The sequence below is a fragment of the Lipomyces chichibuensis genome (genome assembly GCF_038497645.1).
Source record: "Lipomyces chichibuensis strain CBS 12929 unplaced genomic scaffold V1513scaffold_12, whole genome shotgun sequence".
NCBI lineage: Eukaryota > Fungi > Ascomycota > Lipomycetes > Lipomycetales > Lipomycetaceae > Lipomyces > Lipomyces chichibuensis.
In genome coordinates, this window is record NW_027117464.1 from 289,921 (window position 1) to 316,568 (window position 26,648).

The following is a 26,648-nucleotide window of genomic DNA, read 5'->3' on the forward strand; positions in this document are numbered from 1 at the left end:
GTATAACAGTTAGCATATGCTAATTAAATTTCCCTTTTATATAATCGGACCTGTGTCAGTAGTTTTTGACTCTGAGTAGCTAGCACTGAGCAAAGAACTACAAGTAAGAGCAGTTTGGTTATTTAAACAATTTGGCACCAAAATAATTTCCAAGCGTGGTAAAATAGTACATTCCGCGCGGCGCAGAGAGACCATAGTGTGATGTTCTACTTTGCGCCAGCACGGTTTCATAACCATCTAACGGATCATTCACGAGACAAGACTACCACCATCGCAGAAATAGTTCACCAAATACATTTATAAGTTGTAGCGCCTAGCAAGCATTTCGCGGAGTAGGATATTGATCACAAACGGTATTGGAAGCTGCTTGGAAGGGGGATCAATCAACGCCACCGTCAGGTTCGCAGTATCTAATTCGCAATATCTAAGACCACCGGTAATCAGTGATAGCAGCGTGTCACAATGTCGGTGCATCCGTCTCGGCAAGGACAGCTTGCAGAAGACAGAATGTCTGCAGATCCACCGTCACCGCAAGGAGGCGGTGTCTTTCTGGAAGACATCAGTGTTGACAATGACTACATCATGCACGGCACGAACGTGAAAGCGCAAACATATCTTGAGGAGTTATCGCGTCGGCGGCGTGCAAAGCAAATTGCCGTACCAACGGACGATTTGAAAGTGCGTGCAGGGCTGCGTGAGCTCGGTGAACCGATAACATTGTTTGGTGAAGACAAGGCTGATCGCCGTGAACGATTGCGGAAGGTTTTGCTTGAGCGACAGGAAGCTGCAGACGAGGATGTCGAAATGCGAAGTGTGACAGGGAGTGTGCGGAGTGTCACCGGCGAAGAAGCGGAAGATGAGGACGAGGAGTTTTATACCCCAGGTGATGAGAATATTCTCGAGATTCGGAAACAAGTCGCTCGATACTCACTCATATGTGCCCGCCAACGACGTGCGCAGCAGATAAAAGACGCTGCATTCCCACTTACGAAATTAGTTAAACAAGCACGTGGACTTTCAGAATACTTGAAGACATATGCGTTGATGGGCACTCAATTCGTTGCGGACCGAGCAGTATCTTGCGTAAGATTTTCGCCAAACTCTGAATTGATAGCTGCAGGATCGTGGACTGGATCTATTCGGTTGCTCCAAGTTCCTACTTTGGAAGACGATGACATTTCAATATTACGAGGACACAACGACCGGATTGGCGGGCTTGCGTGGCATCCAGAAGCAACACTTTTGCAATCGCCGAATGTTGTAAATCTTGCGTCGGGAGGTGGGGACTGTACCGTCCGATTATGGTCTCTAGCTCAGGACACACCTCTGGCGACTTTACAAGGGCACGATGGCCGTGTATGCCGTGTGGCTTTTCATCCTTCAGGGAGACTACTCGCATCTGCATCATTTGACTGCACATGGCGACTATGGGATCTAGAAATGCAGCAAGAACTACTTATGCAAGAAGGTCATTCCAAGGAAGTCTACTGCGTTGCGATTCAACAAGACGGCGCACTCGTTGTCTCCGCAGGACTTGACGGCATAGGGCGAGTCTGGGATATCCGTACGGGACGAACAATCATGGTGCTCGACGGACATAGCCGGGAAATATACGGAGCTGATTTCTCGCCGGATGGGTATCACATAGCTACAGGATCCGGCGATTCGAGCGTTAAGATATGGGACGTTCGAAAAGTTAGAGTTAGTGCCACGATTCCCGCACACAAGAGTTTAGTGTCCGACGTCCGATTCTTTAACGGCGATGGAGAAATCCCTGGCGTAACGCAAGAAGATGGAGCGCCACCGCTTAGAGGCTCATATCTGGCTTCCAGTTCATACGATGGATGTGTTAATGTCTGGAAATCCGACTCGTGGACTCTAATAAAGTCACTGAGAGGCCATTCAGACAAGGCTATGAGTGTGGACATATCAAACAACTGTAGATTTATAGCGAGTAGCGGCTGGGACCGTTCGGTTAAGCTGTGGGCGTCGGAAACAATAGGTCTATAATTCACAAACATATTATATGACGACCTCTAAATGTATAAATGTTTATGTATAATAGGGAAATTTTGTTTAAATTGCAATCGGCCATAGTAGGCTGCACACGAATTTGGTAGCAACAAGTTGACAAGGTCCCATCTGGACACATATGATAATCTCCCTGGGCAATGGAGAAATTTTTAACCGTTTTTTATTGCAACTATCGTAATGTGCATGCTACCTACTACTTCCCAGACGCTTCAGGTGTAAACTTTTTGTTAAAATCTAATACAAAACCAGATTTGACTACATGCAACACACTACCATAGGAACACTATTTAATTTCCTCGAGAAAAAGGCACGAGACAAAAGAAATTCCACTGAATGCCGACTTTATAATAACAAAACACAACACCATAGGTCTATTTTATAATCAATGAGTTGTATCGGTGGCGGATTAAGTGTTCTCTACTCCTTCAGAGCAGTTTCCAGATATTTTCTGTGATCATTATTAGAATATTATACCGAATGTACCGAGGTTCAAGTGTAAATCTTACGCGAAATCGAAGTTAGGATCGGAGAAGTCAAGAGTAGCTGCAGAAGGACCGTTAGCATTTACTCACCACAAAATTCTAGAACATAAAATCTCAGTAGAATCATACCAGTAGTAGCAGGAGCAGCCGGCTTCGGATTCAGTTTTGCATACTCCGCCTTTGCCTTGGCAATTAAAGCTTCCTTGTGGGCCCATTCGGCAGCAGCAGCCTTCTTCTCACTCGAGACCGAGAGACTGTAGCTGTGGAACAGTCCGTACACAACACCGGAACCAAGAGCAGTCCAGCGGAAAACCTGTTAACTAGTTAGCTCGGGACGCAAGGTCGTACTCGTCGCTGCAAGATCTGAGATGCTATCCTGTTCCGAACTTGTACAAACAGCTGTAGCTAAAAACCGCGACCCCAATTTTTGGTAGCGGCAGCAACAGTAAATATAATTGCTGCATATATCCGTTCACACATTCACTGAGGTGGACGGGATCCCGATTTGAATCCAAATTTGCAATTCAACATGTCGGCATTTCGCCATTGAGAACTCAATTCACCAATTTCCAGACAAAAATAACAATATCCTAAAATCCCAGCAATATATTAAAGCGTTACGTACGTTAAGTGTCGACATCTTTTTTTTGCAATTGAGGTGTTGTGCTGTAACCGGTCGGTTTCGGTCGAATGGTGTGCGTTTGCCGGAAGGGAAGAAAACGAAACTTAGGTAACCAACGAAAATGTGATGGCTACGCTGCGCATCAGTTCAGGTCGCAAATGCTACGGACTTTGCACGGTTACGCGGCAAAAAATGGGTCTCATCTAATGTTATTCTTAAAAAAGAGGCATATTTATTGCAGCTCAAGACTAAAATATAAGTGAATATATACATTGCTAATACTCCAAACAGTCCAATCATGAAAACACGCAACAATGCACAACACACAAAACTTCCATCCTTTCCTATCATTAGTTACTAAGCCCTACCAGTCCCTCAGCCATTTCGTACATCATGTCATACTTCTTCCCCAACCACTCGGCCATATTAAATCCCTTACTCACAACTCTCAATCCCCAAATACCGAGAGCAAAAACTGCTACTCCAGCGATTCGCACTCGTGTGTATTTCCGTATTCTTAGCCAGCGTGACCATCCGTAGCCGACGTGATAAACCGTCAACCCCAGCATAGCCAGGTAAAGAGACCAACTAGTCAACGGCGACCGCACAAATCCTCGGGATATAAACCGGAGCGAGATGATCGAACTATCGCCTTCCTTTATCAATGGGATCACGCGTGCGACAACAACATGCGCGGTGACCAGCGGTGCAAGCAGATATCCCGTGAACGAGATCCGGGACATTTTCAAGCGACGGGAGTACCACCGCTTATCGCGTCTAACTTTGTGAATTCGCAGGACTGCTCCGGATATCAGATGTGCAGCCAATGACCCAAAAACAAGCGTTTCCTCAACAATGGGGGCTTGATATAATACTCGAGCGAGCACAATCCCATTATCAGCAGTATCGATACCTAGCAGGGCTGGCATTGCACTCGCAGTCGCAAGATGCATTGACAAGAACGCTGTGAACGAGTACGATGAGTATTTGTGCACCTTAAACAAGTAATGACGCCAGAGAGCTACCCTTTCTGGATTCGGCGCGTCATACTCCTCTTCTTCCTGCTTATCATCTTCATCTGCGTTTCTCTTTTCTGAGAGTGAGCGCGAGGTTTTGTTTGGTGTCGGATCGGGTAGAAGAAATGCTGATTCGTCGATCGGACTCGGGGTAAGTACAGTGAGGCCTTCCACGGGAGGCAGGCTCAGACCTTGTGGTCGCTGGTATCTCAGGGTAGTTGCTTGCCGTGCCGGCGGACTTTGCAGCTCTGGTGAAGATTGCATGGCTGCCGATACAACTATCCTCTTAGTCTAGAGAGCTCCTGAAATTAGGCCGGTAGGTATGATGGTCAATGGCTAAAGTGGGATTGGGATCGCCCCTTAGTTACTATCTTTACCTAAGCTGTCTAAAAGCCGCAGCAGTGATGGTTATGGGCTGATGAATAGCGTGCGGCGCTTAAGTGAGGTGATGAATCGTAGCTCTGGCCAATCAGAACGCCTGCAATGAATACAGCAATTCCGAGATTGGCAGTGTAATGACTCGATATAGGTAGCGGGCGCAATGCTAGTCCTTTTGTAATAAGGTCCTAGGAGCTATTGTATATGTAATTTGATTACAGCCAGCTGTTTGGCACGCGAAATCAATCAAAAACAGGCGCTTTAGCGCGTGTCGGGCCAGCGAGAGTTAAATTAGTTACTCTTAGTGGTCTGCAACGTTACATGCGAGGTAATAATCAGGTCCACAAATTAAATCCTTTTGTGACGAGGCACATATATGCCATAGAAAAGGCAGGAAAAGCAGAGCAACTACCATAAATCGACCGACATATTTAGGCAGTTAATGGCCGCACACCAACCAGACCTTCCGCAACAGCCCCCATCAAATAGCGAATTCCAGTCTCAACTCAGCAATGGCACCTATAGGCTACTTTTCGACACTGTGAGTTATCATAGCTCATAAATTGCCGCAGCTTTTCCGGGCAATACGGTAACGATATTTTAACCCACCCAAACTACCTACAACCCAAACCCAGAGTTAACCTTCTGGTGTCCCTCTCAAATACCCTAACCCGCAAGCGGCATTTTAAGGAACACCCTGGAATTAGGTATTGCGGTTAAGTGGTTGACGCGTTCCAGAAGCCCTAGCCCCTGAACAAAAGCGTGACGATGAGATGAACAGAAGAAAACTTTTTATCTTGTACCCTAACCCGACGCCTAAGGATGCCCGCGTGATTCTCCTTTGCGGAGGCATATGTGGTCTGAGTACAGCGTGTCCAACATAATAGGCACGAACAACAATTAGCTTATTGTATAATTAGTAATCTTATTGTAAACAAACAAATCACGTGTATACTGTAATATTGTTAGTTGCAGAAACAATACTATACTCTGTTGGCTAAACATTCCGGTAACTACAAAAACAAAGAGGCATACTTGTCATAGCAACGTGGATGAACTCAATTTAAATCTTTACAAATATAAGAAAAAGCCCTATCAACATACGAACCATCGCCTAGATATCAGACATTCATTCATAAACATATATAAGAAAACGACGAAACCTAGAAGCAACAAGATATCCATAAGCTCTAACGAAAGAGCATCAAAAACACGTTGGACATATAAAAATACATATCAAAAATGGCACAATCAATAGGCATAAAAACATATTTTCTAAGGCTTGTAGTACAGTTTGCCATCAAAGAGACAAAATAATATCCATCGTGCTTGCTTTTTGGCAACGTAAGATGAGGTGATGACAGACACAATTGTTCTTGTTATGCTCTCAAACACGTACATAACAGGAAAACCGCGCCACAACAAATATAGTTTTGAAAAGCTTCATAAAAATAACCACACCGGCCTATGATGAAAGGAATAAGAAAAATATATACGTGTGAAGTCTATGGTGGCACCTCTATCCATCTGCGCAACCTATGTGCAGAATCTAGTAAGTGCTATGAGCGCGACACGGAGCTGCTGCTAGCTAGATTCTTGATGCGATCCCAGATTTCATTCTCGGTTCGACTTGGCAGCAAGACTGACAACTCTTCAAACCGAAGATCGCTTCTAGTGACCAGATCGTCTTCTTCCTGCGACCACGCTTTGCCGCTGCCCGCTTTGCCCGACCGCTGCGACTGCGGTATTAACGACGGAAGCACCTGAGCCGGTTCCGGCTTTTTCCGGTCCGGAGCCGTGGATTGATTCTTCGCATCCCCAGGAAACTTCTGAGGTAAATCTGGATGAGGAAGAGTCCCAGGAGATGCACGGTGCGCCTGTTGCCTAGCCACATGCTCTTGCTCAATCTCGTAATCCGATGGGGCCACCAGAGGCCGAGTAGTAGTTGCCGGAATCATGGGAGGCGATGGCGGCGACTGAATAGACTGCTCCCAATTAACATCGTCATTCCAGTTGCTGTGGTTATTATTGCTGCTGGTGCTGTTGCTTTCGACTGTTGGAGTCGAAGGACCACCCCGCAAAGATCCAGACATGAGCCGCCGCCATCTAAACTGGCAAGCATTCGGCGTCCGACCAGCAACTATTCAAACGGTTAGTATATGAATATTCTTAATAGAGCTGTCCTGCTTCGAAGAGTAATAATTGTAGGCCAGTCAACTTCACATAGGGTTAGGGATCGGCCATGGCAAGAAGACTTGCTTGACCTCGACCCGACAGTAATGTGCTAGCTAATAAGGGCTGTGCAACGAAATATAACAGTATCACAAAAGAAGCTTACAGTGACTAGCAATATCTTTCCAGCCAAGCTTTTGCTGCTCCTTGAGGTGTCGTAGTAACAGATCGTCATGCGGGTCCCACGATGTCGGATTTCTAGGGATCTTTGGCTTTTTCCGACCCAAGGCGTCGAGATCCGTCGCGGAGGATGATGATAAAGAGGCAATAGATGCGACAGAGCCTGAGGAGCCGGTTGAAGCCGTACGTCTAGATAAAAGAATGAGTTCAGATAAGCACTTTGTATGGTAACTCGCAGTCCGGCTCTGCAGGTGCAGAGTAAGTGAAGGAACACTCACGTTCTTGTTGGCCGTCTTTTCGACGTAGAGGATGCTCCACTTGCACTGGATGTCACGGAGCTGGCAGAAGACACCATACTTAATGGGAGAACCGAGTCTGCGGAGGATACCGTCGACGAAGCCGGCGAGGTCGAGACGGATAACCCGGAGACGACAGAATTTGATCGGCCATGTTGAGGCGACGCTCCATCAACGTTCTGCGGATTTGATGTAGGACAGGACAATGATGAGACTTGCTGACCAGGATGAGGGGCTTGGCCAGATGGCGCGATCATGGACGCCGGCGGGAGAAGGTCATGAGGAGGCGCAGCGTGGTGTCCGTGAAAGCCAGTGCTTGGCCCTGGTGGCGGATAGAGCGAGTGAAGAGGCGGCAACTGGCGATTTATCTGGTTCGATTGGGATTGCATCGGCATCGGTGGCATCGGCGAGTGGTGAGAGGAAAAGCCAGGCTGGTGAAATTGCGGGTCTGAGAGCAGCCGATGAGGAGGCGGAAGACGAAGCGTGCCGTTAGATGGCGCATTTCCAGAAGTAGCAGTAGGCTCAGACATGTTTCCTTTATGGTGGAGAGGCGGAATCGCTTGATGGTCTTCCTTAGAAGAGCTGGCAGCGGAGGTGCTCGGGGGTCCAGGTGAAGGTCTCGCAAGGGCAAACGACAGGGAAAGAGCGGCGCCGGCAGCTTCAGGCATAATAGAAAAAGACAATCAAAGCCCACAAAAGCAAATGCAACTACAAAGTACACGAACGAGCGATAACAGTGCGAGAAAACGGACGATGAGATACGGTGATGGATGCAGAATTAGTATATGAGTTGTGAGCTGAGAGGCGATGAGCGAGAACACGCAGCGTCTGGTTCGGCAATTGGTGTCCGTATGTGTCTGTATTTTGGGGCCACCAAGACGTAGAGCTTGGGTGGCGGAAAGAGTTGCTATCCAAAAAAAAACTACAACATGACTCTAGTAAAGGATCAATCACGGGGTAGGGGTATTTTGTACTAATGGACCCATCTTTATATCTTATGTCTACTAATAGCTCTCTAGGGCTGCTGAGTTTAGCCGTCGAATCGACGCTAATTGGGTTTCCTGCACCGCCACGTGACGCCGCACGATCCGTGGCGGTGTAATAAAACCCTTGCCCGATATTATCCCCTGTTTTGGCTGTCTCGCAGAGAACAAACACACAGGCCCGTAGTAGATCTATTATCATGTACTGGAACAGCACAGTCGGTTTTCTTTTTGCGTAGCATTGTAGCCAAATTGAAGTCAGCGCTGTACAGTGGGTTGTACTGGACAATGGCAGCAGCGATCTCGTTTTATTGTCGCGATCACCGTCGTGAGGCGATGGGGTCTCATGGCTTTCCCTAATCGACAGTAAAACCCTGTTACCCTGTTGGGCAAAGTATCAACACAACTTGAAGATCTCCATAACTTCCGCCTCTACTTGGCAGATATGACATAGAAGAGCGTCACAGAAGACTACACAACAATATGTCGTCTATCAGTAGCAATTGATCGACGCGGTCCGCGTCTGCGCCTTGTACAATTATGTCATCGGACAAATATTATTGAATCATGGCGAACTCCAGCGTTACCCGCGTATTGTCAAAATGACCCAATGTTTCCAATAGTGCATCAATATTCAGAACTTACTCAGCATTCGCTAGCTTATACGTTGCTTTTAAAAATTAGTAATTGCTAGATACGGCAAAATTAATTCATGCCTTCGTTGAGAATGATGATGGCCAGAAGCGAAAAATTTGCAACGAAACATCTACGAAAATGCTGCTAGGGGCAACCAACTGAAGGTCTCAGCGCATATAATTCATCCCTGAAAAATCCTCTAGAAACGTCAAGATTTCACCCAAGCGTTGCCCCTGTTTCGCGTGCTAAAGTTGTAGTTAACTACAACGAACTTTCCGTGTTCTAGCATATTATAACATGATGATGTACAATGACTTGTGCTTGACTGTGCCTGCCACGTGAGTCCACAGACTAATAAACAATAAATGTGATGTGAGAAGACGGTGAATAGATTGTGATCAATCGTATATAAACTTGGCCCGGCGTGGGTTTTTAAACGCGCAAGATGGCCCGCTCGATACCCACCCAGCCCAACCGGGACTAGCCAATCACAATCCGGTGACAAACATAGTGCTGCGGCTCACTTTACCCTGTCCTACGGCGTTCTATCCATTTATTGGCTGATATCGCAGGAATTGACATATTTCTAAACACCAACAAAAGACCGATGGACTGACTTCATGCGGCAACCTCTTAATATATATGTTAGGGAATTCTCTAGTTTTGCATGAGTCTGTGCCGGGATTGAAACAGCCATCGTTCAACATCAAAACCTTATTTTATCAAGGTTAGGGCTTCGGGTTAGGGTTATTCCGAGGCACAAATTTTATTTCTCGATGCCCATCGCATGGCAAGTTTCATTGTGGCGGTGCAAGACAGCGAGGAGCGCTGTGGGTTAGGGCTCTGGCGACACAAACCCCTTCATCTAGTAATGTTGCGCTTTACTTCATTAGAACAATGTCATATCCAGGATACATCGCCAATGGCCCGATATGCCGTGCTTGTTTTACTATATACTACTTCTCCGTCACATGGACAGCACGAATACTACGCGTAACCAATTCCTATATCAGTCTAGCTGTAACACACGCACTATATACAGAAATCAAAACGGTACATGTTTCAGTCCACTACTCTAATAATACAAAATAATCTTACCTGTAGCCCAAAAGCTGTACGTTTTGTAACCATCAAGTCCTTTTTTACGCTAAGCCAGAGAGTTGTCTTCCTGCTTAAGAGATTCCATCAGCTCGAGACAATACTCTCTTACGGGTGGGCGCAGTTTAATCAAGTATCTATCAACTGTTATCTATGATCTCAATACTTCACCTATAATAGTGAACATACTGTAGAGCCAAATACCCCAGCTTTGAACGATCAGGATCACGGCACAATGTCCGCAGTTTAGAAATCATGCCCGGAGTAAGCTCCGGCAAATCTGATAAAAACCTCAAAAACACACGGTCTTTCACGTCGAGGAATGGTATTACACTGTCCAAGATCTTTGAAGCCCATTGGACATACGGTGAATTCTCAATACTAAGCGTCCCATTTGTCACATCTCCGTTGCCGTTACTAATCGCTTGATTCTCCCGAAGCTTCATCTTGTCGTTATACCACTCCTCGTTCAACCAAGTTATGGCAATGTCAACTCGTGTCCGGAAGTCCAGTATCACATGGGCAAATAACTTTTCTCTAATATGTTGTGCCATAACCAAGCTAACTTGTTTCACCTCAACCTCAGCCATGCCTTTTATTTGTGACGAAAGCCCGCGAGTACCAAGCCGACTTAACAACACTATCCAAATATCCCCTCCAACCGCCACGCTATTCAAGTCCGCGATATCCTTTCCTGTCTTCTTTGTGGAATCAGCAAATAAAGTGTTTTCCAATTGGTTCCCAATAGCAAATATTCTCTCGATTATCTGCTGAAAAAGCTCTAGCCGTTCTGCCTGGTTGAGTGGTTTTGGTTGTGGCAGCACAAAAGCGTCGGAGTCGACGGATAAATCTAGGTACCGGCCATCCTCACTGTCCACGTCGCTATAACTCAGCTCGTCGATCGCAAGGAGCTTATTAATTGCGGCGCTCTGGTCTATGAGCACGGGCTGCTTTTGATCCACAAGCACTGCCCGAGTGAACCGAGCCGCCGACGGCGTAAATGACGGTGCAACGATAACGTCTGGCGGCTCATAGTCAGGCTCATAGTCAGGCTCATAGTCATCATCTTCGTCGTCCACATACGTAGTTGCTGGCACAGTCTGACTATCTATAGATGATTCCTCGATTCTGATGACAACAGGTGGAGGGTAGAGTTTGTTATATCGCATACGTACAGCCTTGATTGCGCTATCAAGCGTCTGTCGGCTTAAAGCATTCATTCCAGCTATCGCGATTTCAATAGCAACTTCATGAGGGAGAGTCTTTACATCAAAAGTTGTGAGCGGCAGAGATGGATCGATGAGGGTGTATAATTGCGCATATGATAATTGGCCCGACTGCACCGGGGGCGTCGACACACCTAGCGAATCTGTCCTCTGCCGCTTAACATTTGCTGGACCCATTGATTCTGCTGCACGCTTTCTAACAAGTTCTTCGACGGAAAAGTTCTTCGCTTGAACGAGTTGTGCCAAATACTGCTGAATTCTAGCACCATATTGGTTTGCAATATTCGACGTCCTACACTAATTAGCACTATGTCGAATTCAATTAATGAATGCCATACTTCAAAATATTTCCTAATAATATACGTATATTTTTCTCAATGAAGCGCAGTTCTAGTTTCAATCGATTGGGATCAGCTGTCGCATATTGCGCTGTCAGCGGATTAAATGCAAGGATTCGGGCAAGAATTTTATTGGCGATCGTCGACCTGGTTTTAATCAAGATACCAGCAGCGTACAACGTCGCGCTTATGTTTGATTCATTTCTAACAATCATGTTAATGTTGTGCGAGGATGTCATTTCAGACACGATCTCTCACATTTTGGGCTCGTAGAATACGCTTAATAGCCTGTCTAAAAGACCCTGGGCTTCGGCCTCAAGAACAGTGTGTGGGATCAATGGATGATCTATTGGAACCTGGGTAAGAGAAACGTCGGATGAATCGGCAAGCTGGACACGAGGTCAATATCCATACAAAGATCGATGTGCGTTGTACGTACCCGTGGGTCCTTGGTTCCTGGCGTCTGAACCGCAATTACCCGCTGTACAAACTTGATACAGCATAGTTTAATTCCTTCACTACCGCTATCCCACAAACCTAGTATCTTACTCTTAATTGCTGTTAACCAATGTAAAGTCTCTTTGTCGCTTTTGTTTGCGCATCTACAATCTGTTAGCTCAGGCTGGGTTGAAGCTCATCAGACTATAATACATATACACATACATATGCTTAAATATCAGCGGATAGATCGACGCCGAGCACTCGATCAAATTCTTCAGTACCCGCAAATCCGTCTCTTCAAAAAGAATCTCAATAGTGTGCAAGCATGCCACTGCAAGCACCTGCCTCTCGCCAGCATTCACCTCCGCAGAGGAAAACCCATCAGCCAAAAATGCGGCACACCACGATCGCAGTCTTGGCTCTGGCTTTTGCGCTATGGGGAGAATCCCCCGAATAATTTGCGGATAAAACGACGCATCCTGCAGAACCAGTTGTTTCGCCTGGTTAAGCTGATCGATTTGCTGCGCTACGGTAAGATCGGTCATTTCAAACTTCCAGATTTAATAGCTCCTGATACCAGTATAGTGCGCAAGTCGAAGTTTTAATAAATATGCCTGGAAAACGAAAGAAACACCTCGACTCCGGTCACCTGTCAAGTGCCATGAAGAAGTTGGTGACAAACCGATGTCAGTTTCGAACCAAGATGCTAAAGCCCTAACCTCAATTTAACAATTTTTTGTTTTGGTGCTGGTTGTGATGTAGGCGTGGGGATACACCGAAAATCACGAACGGCACTTCAACCAAAGATACACAAGGAAAAATTACCACGCCGCTTACGACCGCTGCCATATAAATGGCCAATCGCCAGGTGCATGGGCTTGTGCTTTAACGTCAGACTCGATATTTATTATTTACCTGCTTCGATCGTTTGGCGTACTTATCACTGAAAGCGAATAAGGAGTACGGCGCCTCGGTCAGGCTACTATGAGCGTGGATGATCACGACCATCCTCCCCCGCCGGGCGCCCAAGTTGTCGTCAAAGGTCAGCTGAACGTTGCCGATGAAGGATTTCCACCGGTGCCGCACATCTCGGAGAACTTCATTCCGTTGTCGGTTGTGGTCTCGCGACTAGTAGAGAACACATATTCCGAGCTCGTCAACATTCTGGAAACACTCCCAGCGGCGAACGATACAACCAAAAAGCGAAAATTCCTAAACTTCTTGGTACACACGCGACAGCAGTATATTAAGTTACTAGTGTTGACCCAATGGTCACGCAACGCGAAGGATATCTCGAAGGTTATCGATGTAGTCTCCTGGCTCAGTGGACAGAAGAATTGCTTTTCAAATGTCGTGTGGGCCTTGCAAGCGGTGAAGCAGGATCTTGGAAGTGCCAGGTAGATACATGACCTTCTGCTTGAATTTACATGTAGTGGAGATCAATTTAACGGTTTGTTGAAACAGGTTGCGGAATCCAGATATTGCGACTGCTCTTGAAGTCTTTGTTTTAGGAAAACCTCGACTGTCATCGGTAATGATCTGATCTATGCGATGCAATAAGGCTATCTAACAAATACTGCAGTTTAATTACATACCACCAAAACCGCTTTCGCCGCAGACCATCCTCGATACGCTCCACGACTTGAACGTTCTTCTCTCGCTTCGGCTGGCCCTGACGGACGACATCCCAGTACCATTCCGGAACTACAAAATCGCAAATGGACGAGTTACTTTTTGCGTTGAAGGCGATTTTGAGGTTGATCTGGGAATTGCGGATGATGATCCGAGTTCACGATATTTCTTGATCGACTTCAGATATAGCTTCAAACCAACGTCGACTGTCACTCCAGCAATCCGCGCGACGGTGGAACGAATAGGCAATGAAGTCCTGAGTACGAGGGGGTTGCACGGCTTATACGATTGTCTGCGTACGTCAACGCTTTGATCTGACGTGTTTTTGAATGTTAGGCTAATCTATTTAGATAATTTTACCCTTTCATACAAACTCCTCATTCTACAACAACAGTTGGTGCGTCTAGCTAATGGCATATGGACCGGTACATTAAACATAAGCTACTTTGCTGAGCGGCAGGCTATAGCTATTCAATATTGGTCCGAACAGCCCGGCCGGAAATCAATGGCCGAAATCGGCGTGCTGCAATCCAAAGTCCTTGGTGTGCGGTGGATACCACGAGATTTCCCGCCAGAAACGTTTGCAATCGACCAGGACGAAATGTCAGCACAGACAGTACTATCACAGATCATCGTATATCACATTCAACAATTATTGGTCGCGGTTCAGACAGTGTTTTCGTCCTCACATATATATAAATCGCTGCCGAACTTAATCACTCCTATGTCGGATACGAAGCTAAAAATTGAACTGACACCTAGCCTGGCGACTTATCTCACGGTCGAGCATTTGACTGGCCGTATGGTACTTGAGGGGACAACGGATTTGATAGCATCTGCAGAAAAAGCATTAAATACGCAAACCGACATTCAATCTTCGACGCAGATATTGACTAATCTTCGGCATCTTTCCATTCAGCGGGAGGTTGAGGACCGTGTTAAAAGTGCCGGATGGGACGTTATCAAGATCGCCAATGTACGACCGGACGATATACGGCAAAAGTACGGCGTCGGAGTCCGACAAACGACTACAATCCGTCAACGACACTGGATGCGTGGCTGGTTTATCGTTGTGACGATTACAGACAATGCGATCAATCTGTGGTTTAGTGAATTTAAGCCAGCTGAAGGAGGTTGGTCAATAGTATGGAACGAACCACTAGAACTAGAGGCATTAGATACGGTATACTCATCGGAAAAGTTGAGCCAGCTGGCAGCTGTGACATCAGCGCGGATAACTTTTCATGTCATTGCGACTTGTCTGCAAGAGAGAAATATACCGTACGAGTTTATACTGCCTCCAGCTGACGTCCATGGATCCGCACTGGAGCTTCCGTCATTGCAGTTCGATTCGTCGGCAGTCACTAAGTCATCTTGGGCCAAGTCCGCATTCAAGTTGGAATATATTCCGTCCGAAATTGAGGAAGACCGGAATGCCGTTATGGTTACCGGAAGCATGGAGAAATCTTCTGCGTTAAGTTCGGTTTCAACAGATTTGCCAGACGTCATTCTCGATGGCCAAAACGGGCACTTCTGCCTGAAGTTTTACGTTCCACCAAACCATCTGATCCTGCCGCAAATGCTAGACCGGTTGGGCCAGATCGAACGCTCCGTGAGCTTTATAGGGACGTTGCAATCTTTCAATCTCAAACTAGAGGAGGTCTCATTAACCCGGATAGTTTTTGAGTATGCTCCGGACTTGCGGATGACTCTCACTATCTCCGGAGAGCAGAAGATGATAGTGGGGTTGTCCGACTCGAACCCGCACAGGCGGATACAATTTTTCCTCCAGGATATTCTTGATAGTGAGGGCTTGAGATCGCTGCTTGCAGTCTTGCCAGCAACGCTTCCATTACTGCGAGCGGCCAGCTACATTGATTCAAGCGATGTGTACTTTATCACACACAATCCGAAAAGTTACCGAATTATTTACTATACTCAGAAACATGCAATTGATATCGAAATTCGCGACAAAGACGGCCATAAGATGGTGTACATCACAGATTCAAGCGGCGACATCCCCGGATTCAAACAGGCGGATATATGCAGTAGTATATGGAACTCTAACAGCCCTGGAATGGTTGGTTTAGAAACTGGAATTGCTTGTGAGATAGACGTAGTTGAGGATCTTCTCTCACGGGTCCACAGTGCCATTTCTTCGTGAATTCTCAGGAATAAGTGCATTATTTAGTTTAATATTTACTGGAGGGTGAATCTCTATGAGTTGTTAAATTCTAGCATTTCATCGTTTTGTTGAATTGCGTATAAGTTTTTCTTGTATTTGGTTTGGATAAAAAGGTTAATTTGTACATTAGTAGTTCTGGTCGAGATATCCGCTATTAGTGTGTGTGTATGCTTATGAAGATTCGGGAGAAATTGTACTATATTCGTTATCTCGCAAGATTGTTGGGTAGCATATTTTGGAAGCACCATTCGTACGCGAATCGAGCATAACCGATACAGGATCTCGCGTTTTGCGTTGTTAAACCTGAATCTATTTTTACGTTTATCGCTTACAGATATATGAACTTAAGGCCATGAAACCCTATACCTGTACACGTCACAAAACATAAACAAACTGCTCAATATGGACGAGAAACCCCAGTTTGAGTCTTGTTTTGTGTTCACACACTACCTACTCGTTTATCGTTCAAGTGTCTTAGCGAGTTGATTAACCTCCACTTGTTAGCTTTATATTACCCGTTATTTTCCCGAACAGTCTTTGTTCGCGCGATATAAACACAGCCTCGACTTCGAGCCGCAGTTAGGGTACGGCACACCGCGGAAAGTCCATCGCCGACAGAGCTACTTCATGGTAAGAAGGCCTATAGTTCACCATGAAGAATGACGCCGAGAAAGTAAGGATCGAAATCCTGAAAAGCGAAATAGGTAGGTGTTATATTGCCACACGTTTTTCATGTCTCGTATATTAAAACACTAGTCTAATGGTCGCCGATAGTGCAGCGGAATCTCGAAATACACAGTTTAGAATCTATCGCAAAAGAGCTTCCAAAAACAAGCTCGCCTGTCGTCCGGTGTATTTCTCCCGAATCCACAACTTGGTCATCGATTTGCCCGTCTTCCGGCTCCGGTTCACCCGACCCTACGTACTTCCCGGACATTGAAGGGACGGCTGCATTCGTACCATCGGATCACAGATATATTTACAACTACGCGGTAATGAATGGTACGTCTACTTCGTCGCGGGTTATTGAGACTTTGCAGTGCACGATTGATACTTTGAAGCGGGAATTGAACGTGCAGACTGAGCGTGCCAGGGAAGAGCGGCGGAATCGGGAGGCAGTGCAACGGAAGCTTGAATCGCAGAATGAGCAGTTTGATCGCATTCGGCATCAGAATGATATGTTTAATTCGATATTAGACCGCAAAGATAGGAAGTTAGAGGAATTAGAGAAGCGACATGCGATTGATATTGAGTTGCGGAAGGCTGCGGATAGCGAAATGAAGACGATAAAGGAACGCATCCTTGAATTAGAGGTGGAGAATGCGCGGGAAAGAGAGGCGAAATTGCATGCTTATTCTAGTTATGATGCATTGGTCGCGAGTAATCGGCAATCGGCCGTCCGATTCAGAGAGGAAGTTAAATTGCTCAAACATGAAATTGAGCGGATAAAAAATAATCGGAACGGAGATATACAGCAGTTACAATTATTAGAAGCGAATGTGGTGTCTATGTCTGCAGAGAAGGATAGAATAGTTAAGCTACAACAATCAGCAACGGCAGTGCGAAACGAACAGATTGAAAATGTGAAGGAAGCTTTAAAGGAATTGCAAAAGAGAGTGCAAAATTATGGAGTCTGCGACGACGAAGTACTCAGACAAGTCAAGGAAGAACTAGAACGGATACAATGGATGAGCAGGAATTCATCGGAAGAGAGCCTGCGTAAGGCTCTTTAGCGGCAATAAGGCTCAGCTACATGCTACTTCGAAATTAGAGAATTTTAATATATGGATTGGACGCTTCATGCTATAATGCAGTAAATTTATATTTGCTGGATGATGGGGTTAATAGAATTGCATTTGGAAAGAATTCCGTTTCTTTAATTCTGTGCACTAAGTGGTAGTTCGTGCAAGGGCAATCTCCACAATCTCTTTTGTCCCAAATGGCAAGGATTAGGCGTTACTTGACACCTAATTTAATTCTATGCCAATGAATCTCTCGCCGACTATAAACTAGTATTAAAATGAATAATTTACTTTTCCCAACAATTTCGACTGATTCAACGATATACTCTACGATGATCTTCTCAAAACAAGAAATCACAGCTTGACGGAAAAAAACTTTATTTTCAGGCCCTCAATTTTTACAAGCTTTCACAAGCGAGTGAGGCTAGCATAGGGTTAGGCGTTGATAATAAATTTCCTCCTTATCAATACCATGCTGACCACGTCAGTCAGGTTCATAGTAGGAACATTGCGACAGCCAAAATCGGGCTACTAGATCCTCAGTAAGGCTAAATGAGTATAACGTTACTATTTGTTAATTGGACAATGTATCAGAGACGAAAGTAATCCAAAAAAATCAAGAATGTCTACTAGAGTAATGATCCCAGGCTCACGGTTTGCTGCTGCTGCCGATAATTTTGCCAGATGGAGGCCGTATGCTTCTATTGCCGGAAATTCTTATAGTTTTGCACATAATCCGCTTGTCCACAGAATGAGGCTGGTAGGTTGCTGTAATGGGTGGATAGTGCGTAAGGCTTACTTGTTTTGTAGGCGACGATCAGCCAATCAATATTAGAGGCTATGAAAAGTCACAAGGTAATTCCAGATGGTGAGTGCTCTGTTGTAACTTACAATAATTTAGTAATTGACTGGTGGTAGTTGTGGACGATTTTGTACCATCTTCGTGAGTTCCACGCTGCAGACCGGATAGCGGTGGAATGCCGCGGTAGGCAGTCTCGAGCTCTACTAACAATAATAGACTTCTCTCAGTCGACTATGCAGGAGGTCACCATGCAGCACTTGGCAATACATTACAATACTCTGAGACGCGCGGTCTCCCCAAGTTCTCCATTACCCATATCAACGATCATGAAGCTCCAACACAGTCCCTTTTATCGCCTTCACAACGCTTCACTATCGTCATGACCGACCCCGACGCGCCACCGACATCAGATGCCCATAGATCTTCACACTACGCAAATTTCGTCATCTCTGGCATCCGCGTGACTTCCACAGACGCAGTGACAGAACTCGATACTGGAATGCCAGATAGTCCCGAGACTGTGGCTCCTGCGAACGGACAAGTCCTTCTTGAATACCAGCTGCCTATTCTCGACCTGCCGACGCGACGGCACCGGTACGTATTCCTGCTCTACCGGGAAGACGGACGGACGGTGCCGAAGACTCCGCCGGAACGACATAACTGGGGATTTGGAAGTGCGGTGGCGGGCGCTCGCGAGTGGGCTAACCGGTATAGTCTCACTCTAGTTGGTATGTTCTTCGGCTTTAGTCAGGTCCTGTCGGGCGAGATGTTAATATAAGCAGGGGCAAATTTCTTTTACATTCACAATGAACTGGCGATGCAACCAGGACAGAATAAATAACGTTTGGTATTTACATTTTGATATAAGTTGCCAAACACCATATTTATGTGATTAATAGCATTAACAATGGATTTAATGGGTTTGTATCATTTTCAAAGGCATTATTTACGGTCGGTTGTACATAGTTCTATCTCATATTCACCTTTATGTATGTATGAGACCAATATATTTATCCTCTCCATATGGAAACTGTATACAAGCAAAATTTTGAAACATATTTACAAATACATATACATAAAACGATAACCTCTTATCTGATAGCCCTTACGCAACAACAATAAAACTAGGAGTGACTGCATTAAGGGGAGTTACTAACCACAATAATAACGCACAAGACTGTAATATGTGTGACCTTCAACACAATCATTTCTCATAATACTGCATTCAACGTCTACCGGTCTCTGTATGTAATAATATATGACACATAGAGAAATTGAAATCTAACTTGATTATACGACCTCGTTGATAATGCGGGCCGCTTCAGTGTAAGTCCGCAGCATTTTCTCGCACTTCATGCGTTCTTGCGCGAGGGCGGCGTCTTCCTTTAATAATTCGTCAAAAAGAGACTCCTTGTATAGCTCAGAGACCAATCTATTCTGGATTGTTTCCTTGGAGAAGTTAACGAGCAAATGCATCACGGCTTTAGGAACTTGGTCTTGGATCGTCTCACGGACTATGCCAAAGTACGAGGATATCAGGCGCCGGATTAATTCCGACTCAAGCTGTTCTCGCTCCGACAGACTTGCTTCTTCGTTCTGAGAAGAGGCGATTCCGAATTGCTCGAATTCCTTTGACAGATATGACGCGTCATCCGATGCATCTGAATGTCGGCCATGATGCGACGATCGGTGGAGGTCTGAGGGAGTGACAGCGCCAGAAGATGAAACCACGTTGGAAGTACCTAAATTATCGGAACTGTGTGAGTTGTGTTTTATTCCGTTAACCTGGGACAACATAGCCGACTGTTGCGCCTGCTGGTCTTTCGAGAAAAAATAATTCAAGAACGAATCTTTCGAACCCGAAGACGACGGCCCAGCAGCAGCACTGGTCGATGCCTCAGCGAGTGACGCGCTCATAGACATCGACCCAGATCGAGCATGGTGATGATGATGGTGATGTCTGGACTCACCTTCACCGGGGGCCGACGACGGCACAGACGGACTTGGCTTACCGCCAGACTCTGGGACAGAATCGGATACGCCGTTAGCTCCGAAAACGGCCTTTTTGACCTCCATTCGCTCGAGCTTGCGTTGCGCTTCTCGAGCTTTCTTCTCCTTCTCTTGACGTGATGACAGTATGCCGGACATGGCCGCAGCAGCACCTAAGAAATTTGGGTGCTTGGTGTTGATGTACGCGCGCTGGATCGCTATCAAACTCTCGACGTATTTAGACGTCGGACCGAGCCGCTCTCGCAGTAAATCTGACACAGCCTCGATAATTTTCGACTGGAGCTTTGGATAACGCGAAAGTTCTGGTCCACCACAATTGTGACAAATTTTCATAAGCTCTTCGTAGACAAGTTCGACACAGCGTTGACTAGGCGGGTCCAGCAGTCGGATCTGCGGCTTTACCAAGAGATCAAACGCCAATTCAGGAACAAAGAGCGATGGCCGGGGACCCGTTGAGTTGCGGATGGCCGTTCGGATATCGAGAACTGAGAGATTGGCAGTCGGGTTGATTGCGTTTAACGAGGTACCGAAGACGTCGTTGTAAATGTAGTAGATTCTGGCTCCGCCGCAAAGTTCTTTAAGTGAAATATCGGAAGAAGTACCGTCGATGGATGCAATGAAGTTAGTCGCGAAGCGAGTCATTAGCTGAAGAACGAGAATTCCCTATCATCATCAGCTTCCCACAAGTCTATTCATAACTGACAACTGGAAATATCGTACCCTATTCTCTGAACCCGCAAACTGAGGTTCACCATAAGAAGCAAGCTCCTGCTGTGTCTGTCCCATAAGCGTGTTCAATCTCGCCTTAATGTCCGGCAACTTTTCTCGAATGTGTGCCATCAACGTGTTGTTCAAGCTCTTCGCCAAGAATTGAGTGCCGCATCTGTAAGATATATTTCTATACGCTGGATGCGTCCTGAAGAACTCCTGCTCGGCCTTGAGTGCATCAGGCAGGCTTTTATTAATTTGGATGTCCTGCTGGGATCTGTTCACGACACCAATAAATCCAAGTTTAAGAGGGTACACGCGACCAGACAAAATGTCAATCGCATTCGTACCGTGATCCATCAAATCAAGCTTAGTCAACACACCGATAGTTCGTCGTCCTTGCGGATCGACCTGGCGCGCGAGCTTAAGTGACTCCGAATTAACTAAGTCCACATTGGCAGGTGAGACAGCCAGGATGATACTGTTTGGCTTGTTGATGTATTCCAAAATAAGAGATCGGGTTTGCCTTTCAATATCTGTGGGTTGGTCACCAATAGGAATCTGTCGGGATTAGTTACAGTCATTTTAAAGTCACACAACATAATGCCTACTTTCGTCAAACCCGGCAAATCAACCAATGTCAAATTCAACACATGTGGCGAAAATATCTTTAAATTAATAGGCTGCTTATTTATCCCTTTGTTATTCCCGGCAATCCGCACTGTGTCATTCTCAATCTCACGGCGAACTTCCGAAAAATCGTAAAACTTGCGGCCCGGAACGTGCAAAAACTCGGCCCATTCCTCCGGACGTCGGCTAGTCTGCATCGACGAGATCGAGTCTGAACTGTCGTCGTCTAGTGACGAACTGGCTTCAGAGGGTAGATTTATCAGTTGCAGAATTAGCGGCCGACGGGTCACGATTCCTGTTCCGCGAGGTAGAAAGTCCTTGCCGACTAAATGGGTCGAAGTTAGCGCTGATCGATACCGAGCACCGAATTAGATGCGAAAATGACAAATACACAGTCGCAGCATCTGTCGCGTCAGTGTGTCATACCGACGCTCCAATTCAGGTAAACATAACCCAGCACGTCCTGCACACGGTATATCGCGCTCTGCAAGTGAAGCGGGGAATTCTACCTACCAATATTCTCGAGCACGGAACTCTTGCCACACGACTGACTGCCCACGACGACAACCTGCGGAAGATCTATGGTATCCGTGCCAATTGTGTTGAATACCAAGTCCTGGAGCTTGTTCACTATCGGAATTAAATCCTCGAGTGACGACATTGTTGTTAATACTAAGGCTCGAATGGTTCCGATCTTTCATATGATGTGTTGGACAGTCGTCACAAATATTATAGAATACCAAAGATCCGAGGTCCAGTAACCCAAAATCTGCGTATTCTAGCTTCCAATATGAATCTTGGAGACCGGTCTAAAATCAGTGGACCGTTGCTTGATGTTCCGAAAGGGAACCTAAAACAAGCGGCGCCAAATTAGAAAGGTCTTTGATGTTTTTGCCGTGCCCTACGTAGCGACAAAACAGTCGACGCGACCGATTAGGCTCACATGCGCTGTGGATGGGGTCTTCGCGCAGTCCCCAACTCGCCACAAACTTATATATACAGCCTTCAGGCCATTTATGTTGATTGAGATGACATGAAATGGTACTACTGAAACTGACACTCACGTTCATTTGGTTCATGATACGACGAGATGGCCGCGCAAGTGTCCACGCCGATACTGCAACATTCAGACTTTGACTTCCTTCCCGATCTTCTCGAACTTTTTGAGCGCGTGTGCGATGGATCCCTACAGCCTAAAGACCTTCATAACGAGGCCGGTCGCTTGCGAATCCGGATAAGTCGGGCGAGAAGCTTACTGACGCAAGTTATTGTCGCCGATGACGCTGGCGTGGACGAGCAGACAGCAACTATTGAAAAACTAAAAGACAAGATAGCCAAGAAACGGTAGTCACCGTGAGTTTATTTATCTTCTTGCAAATGCTAACTCTTGTCAGGTACTTGCTCTCGAAAGTCGCGGAACTCGGGAAGGCCGTGCTGCAACGTGAAGGCGACTTACAAGAAAACGAACTCGATTTTGAGGCCGAGAAGTATGAGACACCAGTGACTGAAGAGATCGATCTACTGCGGCAGATCAAGATTGCGGAAGTTAAGCTAATACCCCAATCTGTACAATTACTTCCGGTATCGCAAAATGGGCAGGTCGTACACACTGATGGACAGAAGACACAAGAGCCTGCGCAGCAAATGCCGTCACAGGATCAACAAGGCGAGCAATCTTCTAACGAAATGCTACAATTTGATAATAACAGCAATGGCGGCATGGATAATAGCGACATGCCCAACTGGGGTGAAGATTTTGATATGACTGGCGAAGTGTTGCAGGAGACAATCGAAGGACTGCCCGGTGACGCTCAAATTTTCGGCGAAGCCAACGTCAGCGGTGGAGAGGACAATGATATGCAAGGATTTATGCAGATGATGCAAGAGAGCGGAATGGAAGGCCAGGGTGACGAGTTTGGGAATAATCAGAACGACGGCGATGAGAATCAACCAGACAATGATGTGATGTTCATGATGATGAATGATATACCTAGCAGCGGCACAAATATGGGGCAGCAAAATCTCGGAGAGGAGAATATGGGCGATCCGCAACAGGATGTGCAAATTGATGAACTAGCCAAGGCGATGGCCGAAGGTGATGACGATGTCATTAATCAGTTTATGCCAATGGATCTGGGTTGATCGAGACCGCACAACAGTGTATATTATAATGTAAGATTTTAATAAATTTCATAAAATAATAACAAATCAGGACTGCAAAGATTGTATAAGCCGGAATCCCCGCCGTTATTTCTTATACAATTTTATATGGACTCCCGTCGCGTTGGACATGGTCAAAATCATTCTCTTCGCGGAAATCCACTAGTCCCCGCGGACTCAGTACTCTTCTAACGTATTAAACTTCTGCAAAATCGCACAGTCGGCTACGTCCAACCGACCCTCTTCGGCTCAACTTTATCTAGAGGCACGCAATCCATGGATTCTAAACGTAAATATACCTCCATGCAAAATAGTTGAGTATAACACGTACGCGGTTTGCCTGTCCGCGTTCCATGTCCGCTTTCAATGCCATCTGCGAGCTTCAATGGTATTTTTGTGTATATCGCGGATCCTAACCATGACCGGACACCATTAAGTGAACCCCAACCTCTTGGCCGCCCCTTGGAGCTCACAACAACTGTCAATCCGCTAGTTCGAACCGATTATGGTCTCAAAAGTATTTAAGCTCCTCTACTGCGGATTCAATTATACAGCTGTTTGTGGCGAGTAATATCCGAGGAATACGACATTTTATACAAATATAGCAGAAGAGATACCACGAGGACAAATCTGGGAACTGCGGATTTGCCGGTCATCGGCCAGTGGTGAAAGAAAGAGTGTTAGTTTCCAATATCGGTTGTTATTTCAGACCTTGCAAGAACGCGCCTACGAACTGTCAAAACAGTATGGGTTCATTGGTATACTTTTAAAATTGGAGATAGTGTTGTCTTTTTCTCGATTATTTACTTCCAGATAATATATGCTCTAGCGGGATTATAGTAGTGGGACCACACAGATAAAACCAGTTGGCAAAAGTGTTATATTTCAATAATCAAAACAGTTTGTACAGCAAAATTTGATTGCTTATCTTTAAATGTAAATTGTGTCCTCATAACTCAATACGTCAAAACCCAACCAATACCTATTTTTTATAAAGCCGGACATGCACGCCATTTGCGTTCGACATTGTCAATAACGCCCGCTTCGACGGGACGCCGTCTTCCTCTGGCAAATCTCTGTTCTCAAGCGTATCAAACTCTTGCAATAACCTGACAACCGCATAACCCGCCTCCGTCAACGCATACTGCTGTCCTAAGCAGATTCTCGGACCACCGTTGAAGGGCAGGTATTCCCACATCCATGTGTTGCCCTCTGCCCACCTTTCAGGTCTGAAAACCTCTGCGTCATCGCCGAACAAGTCTTTGCGACGATGCATCAACCAGACAGTATAAAACACCTTCTCGCCTTTCCGCACCACCACTGGCGACTTGCCATCGGGGCCGCCGCCGCGCGGCAAAGTCGTGTCTTTGTTCGCGACTCGGAAGTTCTGCGGAACAGAGGGATATAGCCGAAGTACCTCGTTTAAGACATGCCGGAGATACGTCGCGTGTTTAAGTGTCTCAAAGTTAATTGGCTTCTTTCCGGGCGAATTCAAGCTGTCACCGAAAGTGTCGATGATTTCCGTTCGCAGCTTTTCAAACACGCGCGGATGTCGTGCGAGAAGATAAAATATCCAGCTTAGAAGACCGGCAGTGGTATCCCGCCCAGCAAGTAAAATGTTAAGCAATTGGTCACGTAGGATCTTGGGATTCTGAGTCTCCTCAACTAACGCGTCAAGAAAGACATAGCGCTCGGACTGGACAATCTCATCGTGCGTCTTCGTTTCGACCGACTGGCGCAGGTGGTCCAGGGCCTTGTCGACGTAGTAATCCACAAATCTGTGCACGATAGCATTGCTTTCTTGGAACTTCTTTGGGTTCATTAACCAGTACCACGACTGCAACAAAACACGAAACGAAACAACTTCTTGAGAATAGTTGAACGCGTACGCGAACCCTTGTTTACCATCGCTGGAAGCTACAGCCGTGATCTCCTCCTTTGACTTGCGATTGATTTCAGGAATGTCTTCGGCAGCAGAAGTCAGTTTGAGCGAATTCACAGATTCTCCAAAGAGGAATTCAGTGGCAGTGTCCATCGTCATTTTGTAAAATAGTTCCTGAATGTCGACGGACTCCGTCGGCGAGCGGGAGAGACAAGCGATCAAGTTTTGCACGTGCGGTTCGAGCTTCATGACATCGGAGACCTGCTGACGACTAAACTGTGGTCTGAGCAGCGCGCGAGAGTGGGACCACTCTTGATGATCAAGCGTGAAAATCCCGTCACCGAGAAGGGGATAAAAGGCCTCGTATCGACTGCCGAGATCAAAGTCGTTGAATTGAGTCGCCAAGACCGCTTTGATATTCTCAGGATCGATGGTATTCGTAATCATCTCGCCAAGTACCTTCGCACCAAAAGTTGGTCCGTACTCGTTATGATACCACTGTGCCACATCGAGGTATTTGTCGTTTCTGAGAGCGCGAAACAACGTGAAAAATTGGACGATCCCGAGCCAATCTGCGCTCTGAGAAGGCAATCGCACCGCACCTCTTTTAGCGAATTGCCGCTCGACGATGATGCTGTTTATGCGCCTGATGAGGAGGTATATTGCGACGAGAGCGGACAGCACGATGAGGGCGGGTTTGCTCGTAGTCTTCAAGGCAATGATGTGCTGGTCGAGCGCCATGGTTAGAATCGATTAACGTAGATATCGGCAGTGAGGAAGCAAGCAGAACAATAATAAATGAAGACAGAAGATATTGAGAAACTTCGAGCAGGGAAAGCTCGTCAAATACATTTACCTGGGCGGGCCTCGGCATGGCGAGCGGAATGTGACCATTACAGGTGCCAGGTGTAGCAAACGATTGCCCCGCAAAAGCGACGTCACAGCGAATAAGCGGAATAATAAGCGAGCAGGGGCATCCCGACCGCAAATCCTTT

General features: G+C 46.1%; 11 protein-coding genes across 11 annotated transcripts; 5 read left to right on the forward strand and 6 right to left on the reverse strand.

The window, feature by feature from the left end:
* The first annotated feature begins 18 nt into the window (after positions 1–18).
* Positions 19–2,217, forward strand: V1513DRAFT_443430 (WD40-repeat-containing domain protein). The gene has a single exon (XM_066897804.1). The coding sequence runs from the start codon at positions 463–465 to the stop codon at positions 2,008–2,010; it is 1,548 nt and encodes a 515-aa protein (XP_066754074.1). The 5' UTR covers positions 19–462; the 3' UTR covers positions 2,011–2,217.
* On the reverse strand, positions 2,187–3,208 carry V1513DRAFT_443432 (ATP synthase E chain-domain-containing protein). The gene is made up of 4 exons (XM_066897805.1): positions 3,142–3,208; positions 2,646–2,829; positions 2,541–2,577; positions 2,187–2,482 (listed from the first exon to the last, which is right to left on the reverse strand). The coding sequence occupies exons 1-4, from the start codon at positions 3,154–3,156 to the stop codon at positions 2,452–2,454; spliced, it is 267 nt and encodes an 88-aa protein (XP_066754075.1). The 5' UTR covers positions 3,157–3,208; the 3' UTR covers positions 2,187–2,451.
* A 132-nt stretch (positions 3,209–3,340) lies between these two features.
* V1513DRAFT_44150 (uncharacterized protein) lies at positions 3,341–4,569 on the reverse strand. Its single transcript, XM_066897535.1, has one exon. The coding sequence runs from the start codon at positions 4,416–4,418 to the stop codon at positions 3,489–3,491; it is 930 nt and encodes a 309-aa protein (XP_066754076.1). The 5' UTR covers positions 4,419–4,569; the 3' UTR covers positions 3,341–3,488.
* A 1,522-nt stretch (positions 4,570–6,091) lies between these two features.
* On the reverse strand, positions 6,092–7,848 carry V1513DRAFT_378168 (uncharacterized protein; the record flags this gene model as incomplete). Its single annotated transcript, XM_066894972.1, has 3 exons — positions 6,092–6,672; positions 6,871–7,073; positions 7,163–7,848. The coding sequence occupies 3 exons, from the start codon at positions 7,846–7,848 to the stop codon at positions 6,092–6,094; spliced, it is 1,470 nt and encodes a 489-aa protein (XP_066754077.1).
* A 1,830-nt stretch (positions 7,849–9,678) lies between these two features.
* On the reverse strand, positions 9,679–12,561 carry V1513DRAFT_443441 (uncharacterized protein). The gene is made up of 6 exons (XM_066897806.1): positions 12,125–12,561; positions 11,901–12,063; positions 11,720–11,850; positions 11,462–11,665; positions 10,087–11,415; positions 9,679–10,034 (listed from the first exon to the last, which is right to left on the reverse strand). The coding sequence occupies exons 1-6, from the start codon at positions 12,445–12,447 to the stop codon at positions 9,947–9,949; spliced, it is 2,238 nt and encodes a 745-aa protein (XP_066754078.1). The 5' UTR covers positions 12,448–12,561; the 3' UTR covers positions 9,679–9,946.
* V1513DRAFT_443445 (mediator complex subunit MED14-domain-containing protein) lies at positions 12,551–16,053 on the forward strand. Its single transcript, XM_066897807.1, has 4 exons — positions 12,551–13,299; positions 13,367–13,433; positions 13,485–13,830; positions 13,885–16,053. The coding sequence occupies exons 1-4, from the start codon at positions 12,887–12,889 to the stop codon at positions 15,696–15,698; spliced, it is 2,640 nt and encodes an 879-aa protein (XP_066754079.1). The 5' UTR covers positions 12,551–12,886; the 3' UTR covers positions 15,699–16,053.
* A 54-nt stretch (positions 16,054–16,107) lies between these two features.
* V1513DRAFT_443448 (uncharacterized protein) lies at positions 16,108–17,764 on the forward strand. Its single transcript, XM_066897808.1, has 2 exons — positions 16,108–16,423; positions 16,494–17,764. The coding sequence occupies exons 1-2, from the start codon at positions 16,372–16,374 to the stop codon at positions 17,450–17,452; spliced, it is 1,011 nt and encodes a 336-aa protein (XP_066754080.1). The 5' UTR covers positions 16,108–16,371; the 3' UTR covers positions 17,453–17,764.
* A 107-nt stretch (positions 17,765–17,871) lies between these two features.
* V1513DRAFT_443449 (phosphatidylethanolamine-binding protein) lies at positions 17,872–19,299 on the forward strand. The gene is made up of 6 exons (XM_066897809.1): positions 17,872–18,003; positions 18,056–18,221; positions 18,272–18,329; positions 18,380–18,404; positions 18,480–18,991; positions 19,046–19,299. Exons 2-6 carry the CDS (start codon positions 18,084–18,086, stop codon positions 19,102–19,104), a joined length of 792 nt encoding a protein of 263 aa, XP_066754081.1. The 5' UTR covers positions 17,872–18,003; positions 18,056–18,083; the 3' UTR covers positions 19,105–19,299.
* V1513DRAFT_443455 (Dynamin central region-domain-containing protein) lies at positions 19,254–22,630 on the reverse strand. The gene is made up of 4 exons (XM_066897810.1): positions 22,125–22,630; positions 21,593–21,936; positions 20,994–21,542; positions 19,254–20,936 (listed from the first exon to the last, which is right to left on the reverse strand). Exons 1-4 carry the CDS (start codon positions 22,270–22,272, stop codon positions 19,554–19,556), a joined length of 2,424 nt encoding a protein of 807 aa, XP_066754082.1. The 5' UTR covers positions 22,273–22,630; the 3' UTR covers positions 19,254–19,553.
* Positions 22,513–23,821, forward strand: V1513DRAFT_44282 (uncharacterized protein). The gene is made up of 2 exons (XM_066897716.1): positions 22,513–22,955; positions 23,006–23,821. Exons 1-2 carry the CDS (start codon positions 22,702–22,704, stop codon positions 23,751–23,753), a joined length of 1,002 nt encoding a protein of 333 aa, XP_066754083.1. The 5' UTR covers positions 22,513–22,701; the 3' UTR covers positions 23,754–23,821.
* An 813-nt stretch (positions 23,822–24,634) lies between these two features.
* V1513DRAFT_443464 (cytochrome P450) lies at positions 24,635–26,591 on the reverse strand. Its single transcript, XM_066897811.1, has one exon. It carries the CDS (start codon positions 26,392–26,394, stop codon positions 24,754–24,756), a length of 1,641 nt encoding a protein of 546 aa, XP_066754084.1. The 5' UTR covers positions 26,395–26,591; the 3' UTR covers positions 24,635–24,753.
* Between the last annotated feature and the right edge of the window lie 57 nt (positions 26,592–26,648).

Excerpts from the sequence above, each read along its gene's own strand:
- V1513DRAFT_443430 (XM_066897804.1), top strand. The coding sequence starts at position 463 with ATGTCGGTGCATCCGTCTCGGCAAGGACAGCTTGCAGAAGACAGAATG.
- V1513DRAFT_443432 (XM_066897805.1), bottom strand. Across the intron at positions 2,578-2,645 it reads GGCTGCTCCTGCTACTACTG|CTACTCTTGACTTCTCCGAT; the intron begins GTATGATTCTAC and ends GTCCTTCTGCAG. Across the intron at positions 2,483-2,540 it reads GATCCTAACTTCGATTTCGC|AAAATATCTGGAAACTGCTC; the intron begins GTAAGATTTACA and ends TAATGATCACAG.
- V1513DRAFT_44150 (XM_066897535.1), bottom strand. The coding sequence starts at position 4,418 with ATGCAATCTTCACCAGAGCTGCAAAGTCCGCCGGCACGGCAAGCAACT.
- V1513DRAFT_443441 (XM_066897806.1), bottom strand. The coding sequence starts at position 12,447 with ATGACCGATCTTACCGTAGCGCAGCAAATCGATCAGCTTAACCAGGCG. Across the intron at positions 12,064-12,124 it reads CCGCTGATATTTAAGCATAT|ATGCGCAAACAAAAGCGACA; the intron begins GTATGTGTATAT and ends AACAGATTGTAG. Across the intron at positions 10,035-10,086 it reads CTGGGGTATTTGGCTCTACA|ATACTTGATTAAACTGCGCC; the intron begins GTATGTTCACTA and ends AACAGTTGATAG.
- V1513DRAFT_443445 (XM_066897807.1), top strand. The coding sequence starts at position 12,887 with ATGAGCGTGGATGATCACGACCATCCTCCCCCGCCGGGCGCCCAAGTT. Across the intron at positions 13,300-13,366 it reads CAGGATCTTGGAAGTGCCAG|GTTGCGGAATCCAGATATTG; the intron begins GTAGATACATGA and ends TTGTTGAAACAG. Across the intron at positions 13,434-13,484 it reads GAAAACCTCGACTGTCATCG|TTTAATTACATACCACCAAA; the intron begins GTAATGATCTGA and ends CAAATACTGCAG.
- V1513DRAFT_443448 (XM_066897808.1), top strand. The coding sequence starts at position 16,372 with ATGAAGAATGACGCCGAGAAAGTAAGGATCGAAATCCTGAAAAGCGAA. Across the intron at positions 16,424-16,493 it reads AATCCTGAAAAGCGAAATAG|TGCAGCGGAATCTCGAAATA; the intron begins GTAGGTGTTATA and ends GGTCGCCGATAG.
- V1513DRAFT_443449 (XM_066897809.1), top strand. The coding sequence starts at position 18,084 with ATGTCTACTAGAGTAATGATCCCAGGCTCACGGTTTGCTGCTGCTGCC. Across the intron at positions 18,405-18,479 it reads GACGATTTTGTACCATCTTC|ACTTCTCTCAGTCGACTATG; the intron begins GTGAGTTCCACG and ends TAACAATAATAG. Across the intron at positions 18,992-19,045 it reads GTATAGTCTCACTCTAGTTG|GGGCAAATTTCTTTTACATT; the intron begins GTATGTTCTTCG and ends TAATATAAGCAG.
- V1513DRAFT_443455 (XM_066897810.1), bottom strand. The coding sequence starts at position 22,272 with ATGTCGTCACTCGAGGATTTAATTCCGATAGTGAACAAGCTCCAGGAC. Across the intron at positions 21,543-21,592 it reads ATTTGCCGGGTTTGACGAAA|ATTCCTATTGGTGACCAACC; the intron begins GTAGGCATTATG and ends TAATCCCGACAG. Across the intron at positions 20,937-20,993 it reads TTGCGGGTTCAGAGAATAGG|GGAATTCTCGTTCTTCAGCT; the intron begins GTACGATATTTC and ends TGATGATGATAG.
- V1513DRAFT_44282 (XM_066897716.1), top strand. The coding sequence starts at position 22,702 with ATGGCCGCGCAAGTGTCCACGCCGATACTGCAACATTCAGACTTTGAC. Across the intron at positions 22,956-23,005 it reads GACAAGATAGCCAAGAAACG|GTACTTGCTCTCGAAAGTCG; the intron begins GTAGTCACCGTG and ends AACTCTTGTCAG.
- V1513DRAFT_443464 (XM_066897811.1), bottom strand. The coding sequence starts at position 26,394 with ATGGCGCTCGACCAGCACATCATTGCCTTGAAGACTACGAGCAAACCC.